This window comes from Vipera berus (genome assembly GCF_964194415.1).
Source record: "Vipera berus genome assembly, chromosome: 6".
Lineage (NCBI taxonomy): Eukaryota > Metazoa > Chordata > Lepidosauria > Squamata > Viperidae > Vipera > Vipera berus.
The window spans coordinates 92,025,860-92,042,807 of NC_138208.1; the positions used below are offsets into that span (position 1 = coordinate 92,025,860).

The 16,948-nt window shown below is 57.6% G+C and overlaps 1 protein-coding gene across 1 annotated transcript in view; it reads right to left on the reverse strand.

Moving 5' to 3' along the window:
- MAPK8IP2 (mitogen-activated protein kinase 8 interacting protein 2) overlaps positions 1–16,529 on the reverse strand; it is a gene marked incomplete at its 5' end in the record, with an annotated part of 28,986 nt that extends 12,457 nt beyond the window's left edge. The window contains 3 exons of the mRNA XM_081330306.1: positions 3,307–3,546; positions 5,384–5,489; positions 16,465–16,529. Of these exons, the coding sequence (XP_081186432.1) occupies positions 3,307–3,546; positions 5,384–5,489; positions 16,465–16,529 (411 nt within the window). The remainder of the gene's footprint in view (positions 1–3,306; positions 3,547–5,383; positions 5,490–16,464) is intronic.
- Positions 16,530–16,948: the final 419 nt, after the last annotated feature.

A 16,948-nucleotide genomic window follows, 5' to 3' on the forward strand; every position in this document is an offset into this window, starting at 1 on the left:
CCTTTTCCATAACCCATCAGATGTGATCATGAGATCCTGGGTATTTTCGTCTCCTGGTTGCAGATCTGGCAATTTTTTTGCTTCATGTATTGCTGAGGTCTGGACCGCAACCTCTTGAGCAGGGGTCTTCAAACTCTTCCCTTTTATGACTTGTGGACTTCAACTCCCAGAATTCCTCAGCCAGGCACACTGGCTGAGGAATTCTGGGAGTTGAAGTCCACAAGTCATAAAAGGGCCGAGTTTGAAGACCCCTGCTCTGGAGTGTCATCTTAAAAGGATCCAGGCCCCTTGTTCCTCAGGACCCCAAGTGGATCTTTTCCAGTCCCGCCGGCCCAGCTGTGTTTTCCACGCCTGCTCACAAACCACAAGTGGCACTCTGCTTCACTGTGTACCCTTCTAAATTGTTCAGATGATGTTCTGCCATCCCCTGCAGCTTTGTTGACGGCAATATTGCCGTGTTTCTGTAGACGAACCCTTTGATTGGTACAATTTGGTGCCCACTTCTTGTGTAAAGAGGAAGCGCCTTGTTTGTTCCCCATATTCCTCAAGGTCCCTTCCAACTCTGTGATTCTTCCTACTCTGCTTCTTTATTCTAGCTTTGGCTTCTCTACAATGTCATTCTGCAGACTTGCTGGTTGGAACCTGGGCCGTATTTTGGTGGGTCTTCCCCCAGTTCCCGGAGCCTTCTGGCTTATTCATGACCACAATGCCGGTCTAACTGTGTCTTCTAGGTCTTGTAAGGAGGAAACATCTTCCAAGTCAGGGCTGAGTAACTATGGCAACTTTACGACCTGTGGACTTCAACTCCCAGAATTCCTCAGCCAGCCACGCCCCCTCCCCCCAGAGGGCGATTTATGCATTAGACATTTATGCATATCTGTAGGGTGATTAGCCTATTATGCTTCCTCCTCCCGTTGGACCAAGTCCAGTTCCATAGATGCCCCGTCACCTGTGGCGATTAACCGGGACTCCTTGCAGCTGCTAAGAGGGGGGGACCCCAGCATTCTATTGGGGGCGCCCAGCAATCCCCTCCTGCCTCCTAGCAGCCCGTCTGAAACCAGCTGAAAGTCAACATATTGGTAGATTAGCAGCTCAGAGGGGGGAGCCTTAATCTCGGGAGGGGGGATTAGTGATGGGCCTGTGACACAAACAGGGGAACAACTGCTCAAAAATCCCGCAGGAGCTTAAGCAGAAACGGATTTTTAAACGATGACCCTCTTGATGAAGCCGAGGCATCGCCAGTGGGGGAGGGGCTCCTGCCCGTCAGCTAAATGGAGCCCTGCAGTGCCACGAGGGACCGTTGGTGGCTCCGCGCGGAGGTCGAGCCCAGCCGAAGGACGGCGGGAGAGCCCGTCTCCCCTCTTGGGAGCCCCAAAGGTGGGCACCTCCCGTACGGTTCTCCTCTTGGCCTGGCACTCTGGTAGACTGCCCGCTGCCTCCGGTGCCCGTGCAGGTGAGCTTGGCCAGGCTAGCCGCCTCGGCTGCCCACCTGACACCCATCCTGTGGCCGCCCAGCCCACCTGGTGGCCTCTGCTGGCATCCCTGCACGGTCAACCTCTGGGTGGAGAAAGCCACCGCCCCCCAGGAAGTTGCTCCCCGCAGGGCTCCATTTAACTTATGGGCAGGAGCCCCTCCCAGCCCCCTCCCCCACTGGCGACTCCTCGGCTTCACAGCTGCTGTTTTCATCAAGGATGTCATCGTTTAAAAATCCGTTTCTGAAAACCAGAGTGGGGTGCCCCTTTGCTATGCGGGGTACAGGCTACCCGGAGGCCCCACCCTCAGTGGTCCCACCAAGCCCAGTAAATGAGCTGGACTTAGAGCCAGCTGGGCAGCCCCGTTGCTTTAACAGAGTTGGGAGGGACCTTGGAGGTCATCTAGTCCAATCTCCTGCTCTTTCACAGGAGACCCTGTACCATTCCAGACAAACGACTGTCCAGTCTCTCCTTAAAAAACCTCCAACGATGGAGCACCTACGACTTCTGGAGGCCAGTCGTTCCCCTGGTTAATTGTCCTCATTGTCAGGAAGTTTCTCCTTGGTTCCAGGTTGCTTCTCTCCTTGATTAGTTTCCATCCGTTGCTTCTTGACCCGCCTTCAGGTGCTTTGGAGGATAGGTGGACCCCCCTCTTCTCTGGGGCAGCCCCTCAAATACTGGAATACTCCAATGTCCCCCCAGTTCTTCTTTTCATTAAACTGGACATACCCAATTCCTGCAACTGTTCTTCTTCATATGTTTTAACCTCCAGTCCTCTGATCGTCTTTGTTGCTCTTCTCTGCCCTCTTTCCGGGGTCTTTTTGAACACCGGGGTCAGGAGCACGCCCTCCCCCTGCCCCACCATGGCCCCTCCTGCCGCCTCCTCCCTTTGCCCCACGGAGGCCTGCCAAGGCCGGGCAGGCCACCCCTCCTCCCGCCGGCCAGAGCGTGGAAGGGCCTCTGGGCAGCGGACTCAGCCTCCCAGCCTCGGGGTCTCTTTGCTCTGCTCGCCCTGAAAGGCTGCAGAATCCGCCGGGGCGGGAGGGCTCTGCCTCCTTCGGCCACCCGCCTGCCCTGCCTCTTCCGGAAACGCAGAAAGGCTGCTGGAGCCACACTGGCCGCTAATTGGGGCAGGCGCCTCCCAGAGACAGAGGCCCTCAGCCCAGGCGCCTGCCGGGAGGAGTCCAGGGTCCTCCCCCCCCCACACCAAGCAACCTTTCTCTTGGCCTGATGCATCACGCAAATTTCCCTCTCTTTGTACAGGTAGTCCTCGACTTGCGACTACAATTAAACCCAAAATTTCTGTTGCTGAGTTTTGCCCCATTTTATGACTGTTCTTGCCACGGTCATTAAGTGAATCACCGCAGTTGTTAAGTTAGCAACGCAATCGTTAACTGAGTCTGGCTTCCCCATTGACCTTGCTTCTCGGAAGATCACAAAAGGGGATCACCGGGATGCTGCAACCGTCGTTAAGAACAAGCCGGTTGCCAAGCGTCTGAATTTCGACCCACGTAACCGTGGGGACGCTGCAACGGTTGTAAGTGTGTAAACAGGCCCTAAGTCGCTTTTTACCGTGCCACTATAACTTCAGTCACTAAACGAACTGTTGTAAATCGAGGACTGCCTGCATTGCAGCATCTTGGCTTCCCATCCCAAGCTCCGTGCCGGATGCGCCTCTCAAACTCGGGTGGGTCTGCAATGACACGGCTGCCCCCCACTTTCTGAGAGCAAAGCTGCTTTTCCCAGGGCTGCAGCGCTCTCAGCCTTAGTTTCCCCCCCCCCCGGAGCACCCCCCCCCACCTGGCTGTGCAAAGCCTGGGGGAGCCGGCCTCACCTGGGTGCTTGTGACCGTCAAGTTGAGGGTGGTGGGACGAAGCTTCTGGGTGTCCTCGGGGGTGGGCGAAGGTATCAGTGAGCCCGAAGGGGAGGGGGGTGCCTCTTCCAGCCCCTCCTCTTCCTCCTCCTCTTCCTCTTCCTCCTCTTCATTGTCATCGATCATCTCAAACTCCTGGAAATCTTCCTGGAAGGTGCAGGTGGGGTGGGGCTGCTCCCCCCTGCCCAGGCCCAGGCAGTCCTGGATGGAAGCAAAGGCAGATCGTGGCCGTGGGCAGGAGGACGGGGACGTGGCCCACCCACCCAGCCGGGCCAGGGGCAGTTCTGGGCTCAAGGATCCTGCAAGAGGTCTCTCAAGTGGCTGCCCCCCCCACTCAGAAAGGCCAACTGGCAGCATTCAGGGCCCCCACTGCTGTCTTACTTCTTAGGCCAAGGGCATTTACACAAGCTAGGATGTTGCTGGCAACAGCATCCCCATTTCCGATCAGAGGCCATGGGTGTGTGTGTGTGTGTGTGTCTTGTGGTCGGGCTGTAGGTGACCAGCCCCCACCCCCATCCTCAGGCAAAGAGGCTCAGAGCCGGCACCCAAACCATCCAGAGACCCTGCCGGGTGACCTTGCCAAGACCTGCCCCGCCCGACTTTGCCTGGGGCTGCGTCCGGACTGGGGGCCTGGTCTGCAGAGGGAGGCAGAAAAAGACCCACAGCAGAGAAGGGATGGCTGTGGGTCCTGAAGGAACCCCCCCCCCCGCTCCTTTGGATGGAACTCAGGAGGAACAGGAGGAGGAGGAGGGTGATGGGCTTGGGGGTCCATCGCTGGAGCCCTCCCAGCAGGGACTGGATGGTAGGGCAAATAGGGTGGGTTTGGTGCACAGACACCCCTCTCCCAAATTAAGTGAGCCCGGAATCGCAAGAAGGACTCCCCCAGTAGCAGCCCAGAGGCAGGGGGTCCTTCTGTCCGGTCTGACCCTTCGGGCCAGGCCTTCCCTTCACAGCACCAAAGCCGAGTAAGGTGCAGCCATGGGGAGGAAGTACCCAGCTCTCCCCAACCCTCGGAAGAAGGGACCCTGCAGGAGCCCCCCACCCACCAGCAATTGAACAACCCACCTTTTTTGGCCGTTGCCCAGGCGGGAGGCCAGGCAGATGCCCCCAAGAGTCCCCCAGGAATTGCATTAAGATGCAGGGGGGGGGGGTTGGCTCTGCTAATCACTGCCTGACAGGCTGCTTTTCCAGGCAAACAAAGGGGAAGTGTGTGTGTGTGTGTGTGTGTGTGTGTGTGTGTGCGACAGGGCAGAGGACAGGGTAGAGGTCCACTCTGAATACAAGCAGGCTACTCAGTCTGGCTTGCAGCCTCCCTCCGGGGTCCTGGAATCTGGGCTGGTCTTTTCAAAGGATCCCCAAATCACCATGATCACGATCAGAGAGCGAGATCTGGATGGGCAGGCAGAGAATTCACATTCTAGGGGGGTCTTTAATGAGGGGTGTCATGGCTCAATGGACTGGACGGTAGGGTGGGATCCTTCCAGAGCTGATTCAGCCTCCTGGTGGGTCACTTCCTGGCCTGCAGCTTGCTCATGGCCTCCCCCAGGACTGACTTGGGTGGGTGAGGTCTCTGCAGTGAATCTCAGCTCCCTTTTCCTTGTTGTTGCTGTGACCCAAGGTGCTGAAGTGTCCGGTCCAGGCAGGGACAAGACCCAGCTGACCAGCACACAAGGGTCAGACTGGAGCCAGGCTTCCTCCCCCCACGCCCACCTCGCCCAGCCACCTCTTCTGAGCCAGCAGCTGCCCTTTAAAAAATAAGCAGGCTTTCTGCCCCCCCTCCCCCAGGGGTCTCCTTGGACCTCTCCTGCAGGCAACTAGAAGACAACCCAGCCCGGCTCTCCACCCAGAAGGGAGATCCTACACACACACACACACACACACACACACACACACACACACACACACACACACACACAAGCAAGAGGCAAGCGGCAAGGTCGGGCAAGGTCGGGCAAGGTGAACTGTGGGGTCCACCAGTGTAAAATGAAAGGGGCAGACCCCCCCCTTGCCATACCCCCCACCCACCGGTTCCTCCCACCTTCTCGTTGTGATCCGAGTCATAATTCAGGCCGATGCCACAGTCGTCTGTGATCTCGGACAGGTCCTCGTCGTCAAATTCTTCCAGGCTTATGTCCTGGGGAGGTCTGCAAGGAGAGCAGGAGGAGACCCCCATGAGGACTGGAAACCTCAACCGCCTGCCCGCCTCCCCCCCTTCACCTACCAGAAGACACGCTGGGCCTGGAAAAACAGGCGGCCCTTTGCTTTCCTTGCAATTAGCCTTAATTGCGGCAGCTGAGCCCGTGGCTGACGAGGGAGCCCCGTTCTCCCTCCCCCCCCCTTTGGGGGGACCCCAGAGTCTCTTTTGCTGGAGCAGAAACTCCCCCTGCTCATCTCCTGCCCTGCTTCCTGCCCTGCCTTCGCTACCTTCTGTGGGGCACCGAGAAGTCCCCCCCCATAACCGAAAAGGAGAACTACTCCTTGCTGGGGGGGGAGCCAAGCGTGCTAATTCCCCCGCCTGCAGGAGCCCCTCCAGCCCGCAATCTGGGGGAAGCCCACCAGGGCTGGTCCAGCAGTGGAAGAGTTAAGCAACTTGATGGGAATATGGTTGTTATGGAAACCGGGCCTTTCAAAGCCAGAAATGCAGGCCTAATCTATACATTCAAATCATGTAACTGAGATGGAAAGCCAGGACTGCAGCAAAAGTCCCCCCCCATAATGTGGCTGGAGTGGGCCAGAGCCCCCCGGGGGGGGAGGAGGCGGAGGCCTTGCTTGGGGGAGGCTGGGCAGGCCCAGGGTCTCCGCAGGAGGCCTTCGAGGGAGGGGCAGAGGGCCAACCGCAGGCTCAGCCCCCCTGGGGAGATGCCTCCGGAAGCCCCAGCCCTGCCTGGAAAGGGGCTGCCCGGAGAGAGAGCCTGACGGGCCGCCTCTCTCTCGCCGGGAGGGTCTTGAGAGGCCAGCTGAGGTCCGAGGGGTGGAGGACGAGCCACGAGGAAGCCGCAGCCTCTGTCAGGGTTTCCCTTCCCCGCTGCCACCACCACCCCCCCCCCCCCCGGCTGCCGGCCTGAACGCCCCGATCCCAGCCCCCTGGCCACTGAGGACAGCTGGAAGAGGAAGAGATCTGGCGGAGCCCCCTGCCCTCCCCGGGCCCGAAGAAAGGGGCCAGCAGCTGGCAGAGCCCAGGCCGTGGGGCTTGGGCGAGGGACCTTTCCTGCCCATCCGTGGGGCTGCTTCAGGCCAGGCAACTTGCCGGCCCACCCGGTAGGGGATCTTCCCACGAGCTGGCCCAGCACGGCTAACCCTCTGGATGTCTCGCCCTGTCCGGAGGCGGTGGTGGGGCCATCTGCTTCCAGGGGTGGGGAGACACACACCTGCAGGACGAGCTCGGCTGGAGCCGCCCAATTGTGAGCAACACAGCTGCAGCCCTGCCGTTGTCTTCTTTTGCAGTTTCATCCTGCCTGGCTGGTGGGCAAGAGTCGCCCCCTGCCCCCAAACTGCCACCTCAACAAAGAGCATCTCCCTCGTGGCCGGGGTCTTTTTTGTCTCCATCTTCCCAGCAATCCCCCCACCAACGCTAACCTGGCAAACCCTGGGATGTCTGCCTCATGCAAGCCCCAAGAAGCAGGATGAGGTCATCCCAGTTACTAGCAATTAACGTTTTCAACATAAGGTGGCTCTTTTGTTGTCAGCACTTAGGCATGTCATCATTTTTCCATGCCATGCCCTTCACACGACTCTGAAGTGCTCGGCAGGTGTGCAGGGAGGCCCAGAGAGGGCCGCCCTTTCGTCCCCAGGATAAATGACAGCCTCCTGGTCATCCCTGGAGGGTCGGCTGAGGAAGCAGCACCAGCCACGGTGCCAAGGCAAGCAGGAGCCGGAAGGAGAGGCCGCTTCAGGCTTCACCTGGGAGGTTGTTGATCTCAGAGAAGCTGCGTCCAGCTCCGGACAGGCACCCGCTGCCTTCAGGCACTCAAGGATGATTTGGCCACCTATCCAGTGGGCAGTGCCAACGTGTGTGTTGCCATGAGCAAAACACCTTCAGTGGGGCAACCTCAAGCAGGCAGGGGGAGGGTCCCCCTCAAACTAGGCTGCATTAACAGAGGAGAAAAATCAAGATCACATGCAGCGTTAGTACCACTTTACAAGGCCTCGGTAAGGCCACCTTTGGAATACGGCCTCCAGTTTTGCTCACCACGATGTAAAAAAGATGTTGGGACTCTAGAAAGAGTACAGAGAAGAGCAACAAAGAAGATCAGGGGACTGGAGGCTAAAACATATCGGGAACGGTTGCTGGAATTGCGTATGTCTACTTTAATGAAGAGAAGGGTGAGGGGTAACATGATAGCAGTGTTCCAATATCTCAGGGGCTGCCCCAAAGAAGAGGGAGCCAAGCTATTCTCCAAAGCACTGAAGGCAGGACAAGAAGCAACTCATCAAGGAGCGAAGCAACTTTGAATTTCCTGATAGTGGGAACAATTAATCACTGGAACAGCTTCCCTTCAGAAGTTGTGGGTGCTCCAACACTGGAAATTTTTAAGAAAAGCCATTTGGTGGAAATGATATAGGGTTTCCTGCCTGAGCAGGGGGTTGGACTAGAAGGCCTCCAAGGCCCCTTCCAACTCTGTTATTCTGTTAAACTGAGGAGGATGAAGAAGCCTCAGGGGCGATGGGCATTCATTCTTTAGCAGGAGTGGCTTTGTGAGATCCTGGAAATATTTTTAAATTATTAACTCACTCATACTCTAAACATCCTGAATTGAATTGGAAATACAGGAAGTCTGTTGGGTGCATTAATGGCAAGTATCCCATCCTGGGGGGGGGGAGGCGCCCAGCCCCCGGACACTGGCCGGCCAGGCCCCACCCTGCTTCTCCAACTGCTGTCTGAGGCTGGATGGTTCTCCTGCCCCTTTTACGAGGCTGGCAATGCGTTGGAACCACTTAAAAATAAAAGCTCTCCTTTGCAAAGCTGAGTGGTCATCCCGAAGGTTTAGCTGACGCTGAAATGAGGTCCTTGAATCATTGCCAGATCCAACTGGGGAAAATCTACACAGCTGCAAACAAAGGCGTGAGTGGCCATGTGCAGAGTGCCCTCACCACTCGTCCTGCCCTTCTCCGTGCCTCCCGCCGGAGGGAACCAGGAGACCAGCAGCACAGCAGGGAAAGGGGCTGGGGGATTCAGAGGAGGGGGACCTGCTCTTGTGGGGCCCCCTGAAGCCTGGCCTGGCCAGGGGGACTTTCCTTGGGGTATCTGCATACAGCGTAGTAGACAGCCGGAAGGGACCTCGGAGACCTTCTCGTCCAACTCCTGCTCAGGCGGGAGACAGCATACTGGGGTGTGTGTGTGTGTGTGTCCAACCTTGGTACTTTAAGACATGTGGACTTCAACTCCCAGAATTCCCCAGCCAGCACTGCCAAGTTTGGAGAGCTCTGGAGAGGAGCAGGGCAGATCCAGACTCAGTTCTTGGGAGACCTCTCTGGTTGACCTCTGTCGCTCAGCCCAGCTGGGCCTCCCAGGTGGCTTTAGCCAAGGTTAGCGGGGGGGGGAATGACCTGCTCAAGGGCATGGTAGGAAGAGGGCCGGAGACACTTCCTCCGGCTGGTTCCTGACTGGGGTGGAGACAGCCGCTCTCCGGCACAGAAGTGCTGCGTTGATCTCCTTCTTCTTCCCTGCACCGGCCAAGATGGTGGCCGTATTCTGAGCAGCCAGTTGGCCATCCGGCTCAGGGATGCTCAGACGGATTCCTTGCCTGAGGCCTTCCCCTCCCTCCCTGCCTCTCAGAAGCCAGAGCTGGGACTTTCTGCAAGCAGAGCAAAGAGAGAGCCCCAATCTCTGCTCCGGTGGCAATTCTGTGCTGTTTTTGAGGGAACGGCCGTTATTCCAGAGCACAAGAAAATTAGGCCTGTCTCAGGGCCAGCGGTGGCACCCGGGCAGTTCTCCTGCACCGATTCTGGGTTGCCACGGGCTTCTCTGGTCTTTGCACCTTTACCTTCGTCCTCAGTACCGCAGCTTCCTCCTTCGTGGCACTGAGCTGCTGTTCTCTGGTGAGGCTAAATGGACCCGCAGGGGCAGCACCCTAACCTCCAGGGGGGCAGGTGGACCGGCATGTGAGAAACCGACCTGAGCATGAAGGGCTGGGCAAGTAGAAGCCCATGGCAACTTGGAGGGAGAGAAGGGGAGAGGGCAGGAGAGGAAGGAAGGAAGGAAGGAAGGAAGGAAGGAAGGAAGGAAGGAAGGAAGGAAGGAAGGAAGGAAGGAAGGAAGGAAGGAAGGAAGACAAGCAGGTCGAAGCTTCCCTTGTAGGACCAATTCCCATTTCTGACCTGGAGTGAATTCCCACCGTCCCTGCCCCATTTCCTGAGCATGTAAGATGTGGTCCAAGATCCCGAGAAGTCCCTGGTGCTTATGAGCCCTTGTGATCTGAGTATGTGATCAGGTTTCACAATTTTATTTTTCCCCCCTTCGCTCACTCACTCCTTTCCATCATCCTATTAACGTTGCATTTTTTAACCCTGCGTAGAGGACGAAGAGATAATGGGCTCCCTGCAACTGTCTCAAGAGGCCAGGAAGGAGAGAGAGAAGGATGGCTCAGCCCTGGGACCCGAGCAAGGCCCCCCTTCAAAACGGCTCCCCCTTGATGGGGGTGGGCGAGAGGGCCGCCAGCTTCCCAGACCTCCCAGGTGCTCTTGTGGCATCTGCTTCCCATCCTGGCCTACCTGAAAAGCCGACAAGAGCCCTGATCGGAAATGCAGCTGATTGACAGGAGCTGCGGCATCCTCAGCACTCCTCAAGCAGGGAGGTCCAAGTGACCCGTGGACTTTTAGACAATGATAATCAGGACTTAAGCTTTGAGCAGTTGCTTATGTCTGAAAACCCACAAAATCCGCCACAGCTGCAATTTTATTTGCTGAAACCTGCCTTCCTCGGCCGTTGCTCCAAAGGTTCAGAGCAGCCCGCCCGGTGCAAACACCGAGTTGGCAGCGCCAGGGACCGGTCCCAGGGGAGATGGCAAAGCCGCTTTTCTCCGCTGTGCCCCTGTCGAGTGGACACAAAGCCATCCGCTGCGCTGCTGCAGCTGCACGGCAGCCTTGAGCCCTCCTGCCCACCAGCTGTCTGCGGGGACAAGAGGAGGGGCCCTTCCCAGGCCCACCTGCAGCCGTCACGGAGAGGCCTTGGGCACCCTGGCACGGCGCAAGTGAGCCAGTGGGTCTCCACCTTGGAAGCTCCTGTGAGAGTTGCTGGGCTGCCCGCCCGGCTTCTCCACTCTGGGCTACTCCCAAGGGCTTTCCAGGCCCGAGCCCAAAGGCAACACCGACAAATCCAATCCTCTGTTTGCTTAGGCCTAACGGACAGAATCTTGCCAGGCTAAAGTTATCACCTTCTAAAATAGATTCTACAGTGTGGCTACCCTGGATTTCTTTCTTTCTCCCCATCCAGTTCTGGCATGGGCAAGTCCCTTGTCTTGGGCCCCTCTCTGGAATGGGGGGCCCCTCTTCCTGGGAAACTGTGATGCCAAGACACCCCCCCCCCTTTTCTCCTTCTCCATAACAAAAGCAGAACATGGCTTTGAACTCTCGGATATATTTCAGTTCCCTGGAATAGCGTGATGGGAACTATAGTTATGACACTGTCCCTCCCGTGGGTGTAACTTTCAGCCATCAATTCAGGGGGGAGAAACCCCTTTTGGCCCCCACAGGCCTTGGTTGGAATCCAGGGAGGAAACCATGATGCTGCCGTTAGAGCAGAGGTGGGGAACGATGGCTCTTTTGTGACTTGTGGACTCCCAGGATTCCTGAGCCAGCACGGAAGAAGAATTCTGGCAGTCCAGAAGTCATAAAAAGGCCACCGTTCCCCACGCCTGCTTCGGAGGCTGGTGGACAAGCCATGATGCTTCATCAGGCGCCAACAAAGAAAAGGCCCTGCCAGCCCTTGGGTGGGGGGGCGAGGGAAGGGGGGGTGCCAGAACCCCTGGGAAGATGGCAGCCCAAGTGCCCCTGGGCTTTGCAGGACTGTAGCCCCCTTTGCAGGGGGGGGTGGCCAGGAAGAAGAGGGCAAGTGCAGCTGACCCCTCCCCAAATCAAGATGCCAATACTGATCTTTCCCCCGCGAGGGTCCTGGGGGGGGAGGTGGGGTTCAGAAAAAGTCCTGATCTGGGACCCTTGTGCCTCTCTAAGATGAAACTAAAAATGAATGTTTATTATTTATATAATTCATTGGCAGCCTATCTTATCACAGGGTCACTCTGTGGCATCACCAGGGGAACCCCCTGGAATAGGTTAAATAATGATTTTAGGGCTGTTCCTGGGTTAATTTCTTTTAGATTATTGCAGAATTTGTTGTCTTTTAAAGAGCTGTTCGATTATTCGCATCAGGAGCCCCACAATCGAAATAAGGCAAACTATATGAGATAAAATTTAAAATATAAAGTGCAAGATTAAAATATGTATAAATTAAACAGATCTTACCCAGAAAGTAGCAACATTAATTGTGTCCTGTCACACTGCCATGACTGTGTACACTGATCGGGACACAAAGGGCAGGGATGCCTATTTGTGGTTGTCTGCATGTCACCACAATCACAAAGAGCCGAAGCCTCCAGACAGCCCCGTTTGTCTTCAAGAGCTGCCGTGGCTAGAAAGACTGGCCAGGAGCCGGGATGCCAAGGGGCCCCCGAGAAGAATCCTACGGACCCCAGCCACCCAAGGAGCCACAAGCCCCGTTTGGGCCACAAACCCACCCAGCAAAGCCTGCCGGCATTTACCCCTCTGGGTAACCTTGACCTGTGGCCACCTGAGCAAGGAGTAAGCACTTACCCCCTTGCCTCAGTGCCCGAGTGAGCGTGCGACCTCCTGAAGGGGTCAAGGGGGGAGGGAGCCACACCCCTGCCCCTCCTGCACAGAAATGCACTCCCCAGCCTAGGAAGCAGCAGTTCGTGGCTGTCCGGGGTAATTCATTGATGCTTTGAGGGCGACCGGAGAAGCAAGACTGATGCTTGAAGGGTTCCCATTAAAGCATCTTTAGCTGAAGTAGGTGACACAATTGACTGAAAAGCCGGGTTCATGCATCACACGTGACCCCAAATGTGGGTCATCTGAATGCAGTTGCTGTGAAACCTGCAAGCCCCAAGTACATAAACTGGATTTCCTGGTCTCCACCATGTGCTGAAGCCCCCAACTTCCAAGTTCCAAGAGAATTTCTGCTTCAGTCAAAAACCCTTATCTTTCCCCTCTCGCCCAGGGATGCTTCTCAGGAGAGGATGGATCTGATCCAGCTCCTCAGTCGCTGAAGAAAACCCCTCACCACTTACAATCTTGAGGCTGAGGGAAGCCGCCATTTAGAATAACATAGTTGGGAGGGACCTTGGAGGTCTTCTAGTCCAACCCCCTGCTCAAGCAGGGGAACCTATACCATTCTGCAGGACTTGGGTTTGGGTAGTCTGGAGAAAAGAAGAACTAGGGGGGAAATGACAGCAGTATTACAGGTTTTGAGGGGCTGCCACAAAGAAGAGGGGGTCAAAATATTCTCCAAAGCACAAGAGGGCAGGACAAGAAGCCATGAAAGGAAAACGACCAAGGAGAGAAGCAACCTGGAATTAAGGAGAAACTTCCTGACAGTGAGGATAAATAACCAGCGGAACAGCTGGCCACCAGAAATCGTGGGTGCTCCATCACTGGAGATTTTTATGGAGAGACTGGACGATCACCTCTCTGAGTCAGTATAGGTTCTCCTGCTTGAGCAGGGGGCTGGACTAGAAGACCTCCAAGGTCCCTTCCAGCTATTCTATTCTATTCTATTCTATTCTATTCTATTCTATTCTATTCTATTCTATTCTATTCTATTCTATTCTATTCTATTCTATTCTATTCTATTCTATTCCAGATAAAAGGTTATCCAACCTCTTCTAAAAACCTCCAGTGAACTCCAGGAAGACCGCAATCATCGGTGCCAAGTGCCCAAATTCTGAACGTGGGGATTCTGCGATGCTGGTAAGTATAATATGGGCAACAAATAAATTTAATAAACAAATATATAAAAGGCATGGTGGGTGTGCGTAGAGCGGTGGAGAGTTGTGGTGCTCCAACCTCTCCAGACCTCATCTTGGCAAATTGTGCCTCCTCTGCAGAGGAAGGCCCACGTAGAACCCTTCCCACTGCATGAATCTTTTTGGCAAACCCCATGGAGAGACCCCCTCCCCCAGTGAGGGAGCAGGGCCGAGATGGACTTGGGAAAGGATGAACTGTGATGGGCATCTGAAGCTCTCCAGCTTCTTCTGACAATGCCCCCCTTCCTCTTCCTGGTTGCCCCAGGCCATGTCTGACTCCACCCACAGGGCTCCTGGTCCAGCACCCCGTTTCAGACATGGCCTGGGGCAACCAGGAACCTGCCTCCTGTTATTCCCCCGGGGCCAATAACTTTGAGCAAAACACCCAGTGGCCCCCGTTGACTGACTGACTGAGCAAGCGAGTGAACGAACGAACGAAAAGGTGGGCTCCCAAATGACCAGCATTTGCAAGAGGGTAAGGTAAAAAAAACAGCTGCAGCACCCAGGAAGATAAAAATGCAAAATATCAACATCCCAGTAAGTTCACAGTTTGCCCTGCTGGAAAAGCGAAGTTTTCAAAACCTTCCTAAACAGCAGAAAGGTCAAGACGCTGTTCCAAAGGGCAGGGATCCACTTGGGATCGACCAGGGATCCAGCAATGCCTCTGCAACCGCAGTGAAAATCTCTCCTTCCTGATCCCGACCAATTCATCACAGAGAAAGTCCCTGTCATTCCTGGCTGCCTTGTTAATGGGTCAAGCACGACAGGCAGGGAGGCCGAAGGAAACGTTGACATTGACTGTCCATTCTGCATGCTGTCTAAATGCGGTCTGGGGCTACATATGTCCCATACATATATACATGCACGCATCACATACAGACCGTGACTGACCAGGTTATGTCTTTTCAGCTGTCCCAGACGAATCTCCCTTAAAGGGCCGGCAGACGATTATGGCCAGGGCTGTTTCTCTGCCCTCACACTGTCCTCCCCCCCACCTCCAAAGACAACTCAAATTTCCCCCATCTTGCAGCACCCACTTCACTTTCATCGGAACCAGGGAGACCACCACCCCAATTGTACCCTTGCCTCCAAAATACACGCATACACACTCCGTGGCCCCCTCCGGATGCCTGGTGACCCCAGTCGGCCTGTGAGTTAAGGAGGCCAGGAATTGCCATGCCAGCTCCATGTTGGGAGGGGTGAAGTGGGGCTGCTCAGGCCAGCCCCTCCCCCAGCTCCCAAAGATCTGCCAAAGGCTCCATCATCCTGGCTTTCATCTCATTTCCTCCCCCCCCCCCACCTCTCCCTTTGTGCTGAAGCAGATCTCCAGAATCCTTGCTTGTCCGGAAGAGATCCCAGAAGGAGCAAAGTGGGGGGTGGGGGAGGTCTGGATTCCCCTGACGACATTCCTGCCTGTCCCATGGATTCACTTGATTTCTTTCTGTCCAGTCTTTTTTCCCCCAGAAGCCGATGGTGGCCTGTGGGTGGCTCTCCCTTGATTTTGTCCCACACCCGGCTAAGCAGAGAAAGAGGCCTAGGGTGGGCTTCAACGGGGCTCCCTCTGGTTGCTCCCCAGCCTCCCCAACACTTCAACTTCTAGCTGTGCTCTGGTTCTCTGCCCCCCTGGTTCCCCTGCAGCCACGTCTCTGGGCGAGGGCAGCCTCTCCCCAGGGGCCCCTCCGGAGAACCACCAGAGCAGGCCAATAGGCCTCTCCCATCTCCCCCTTGCAGAGGCAGCATCTGGGCAGCGCCTGGGAAAACCCAAACACAGGACTTGGCTGGCCTGATCCAGCCAGAGGCTTCCAGCGCTCTCGCAGCCCCCAGGATCCATCCTTGGGCTCCCCCTGGCTAAACAGGCATATGCACACACACACACACACACACACACCAGATTTCCAGCTACCAAGGACTGCCCTTCCCTGTAGGCCTGCTGGGCTTAGGTTTAGGTTTAGGTTTTATTAAATTTTTATACCGCCCTTCTCCTGAGGGACTTGGGGCGGTGAACAGGGCATATCATAAAACTACAAACTCCTTCTCCCCAAATAAGAACCTCAAGAGGGAGGGGGGCATCCGGTGCCTCTGGGGGTCATCAAGGGAAACTCCTCCACAGCTTGAAAGAGCTCCTGCCCCAAAGCCCCTCTCTGGCTTTGAAGAAGGAGCCCTGCAAGGCAGGACTGGCACTATGCAGTCTCTGCCGCACCCTGGCTGGGGGGTCCGGGGGGGGGGCACGAGGCCACTGCTCATCTGGGAGAGCACAGCTCAGAGGGAGCTCTGGCTCCCTGCCAGAGGGAGCCTGGCAAGGAGAGAAAGGAGAAGCGGCCTGGGTGGGGGTAGGGGAGGTCTGCCAGTTTGCCTGTTGGTGGGGCGGGCAGGAGCAGGGCTCACTAAGGCCCCTCAGGCCCACGCATGCCTAAAGCGCCCTCCCCACAGCAAGGAAGGCTCAGCGCTTGGCCCGGTGCCCCTCCGAAGGAGGGTCCGGATAAGCGCCCCCCCCCGCCCCCAGGCCCAAGCTCGGCTCTGGGCGGGGAAGGAGAGCAGGGCGCCCGAGCAAGAGCCGGAGAGGGCTGCCGCGGGCGGGGTCCCGCTTCTCCGAGGCCGCTCCAGAGCCGCCGAGTCGGAGCCAAATTCTCCAGGCCGGAGGAGAAGCAGCACCGGCCCCCCCACCTCGACGGCAAGCGAGGGAGGGAGGGGGGAGGGATGGCTGAACGGGCCCGGGGGAGGGTCAGGCGGAGCGGCCCCAACCGGCCTCTTGGAAGTGCAGGCAGGGGGCGGCCGGAGACCCCCTTGGCCGTCGGGAGCCCAGGGGCAGACGGGCCGTCCCAAGGCGGGCGCGGCCAGGGGCCGGCGGGGCCGGCGAGGACCAGGCCCAGCTGCTTCCGGGGAGCCGCCCAGCGCTGGGCCGACGGAACCGTCTCGGCCGCCGCTCCCAGCCCAGCTGCTCCACCCGCCTTGCGGACGTGCCCCGGGAGGCGCTCGGGTTGGAGCCGCGCTCCCTCTTAAGAAACCCCCGGGCTCGGACCTTCCGCGGAGGCCGGGAGCGGCGGGCGCGGGCCAGGCGCGGGCGGCGGCGGCGGCGTCCTACCTGCAGCTGGGCGGCGAGAGCGAGTGGAAGGTGGAGAGCGAGAACATCTCCGCCCGATCCGCCATCTTCTCCGGGCGCCGCGCCGTGCAGCCGAGCCGAGCAGGGGCGAGCGAGAGGCGAGGCGCCGCGGGCGAGGCGAGGCGAGGGGCGGCGAGGCCGGGCCGGTCGGGGCGGCGGCGGCTCTTCACTGCGGGTGCCGTCCGGAGAGGCTCGCAGCAGCAGCAGCCGCCATGGCGCGCTGGCGCTTCCTCCGGCCGGGCCCGGTAAACAGCGCGGGGGGGTCTGCGCTCCCCTGGCTGCGGCGGGGGCAGCGGGCGGCGCAGCCAATACCCACCAGCCCGTCGGGCTCCGTCGCGGCGGGAGGAGGAGGAGGAGGAGGGGCGAGGCCGAGCGAGGCTCCACAGCGCCCCCTCCCCACTGCGGATGCGCGGCGAGACTCCTCCAGCCTCCCGAGCCGGCGGGAATGTCCCAGCCCCTCCCTTCC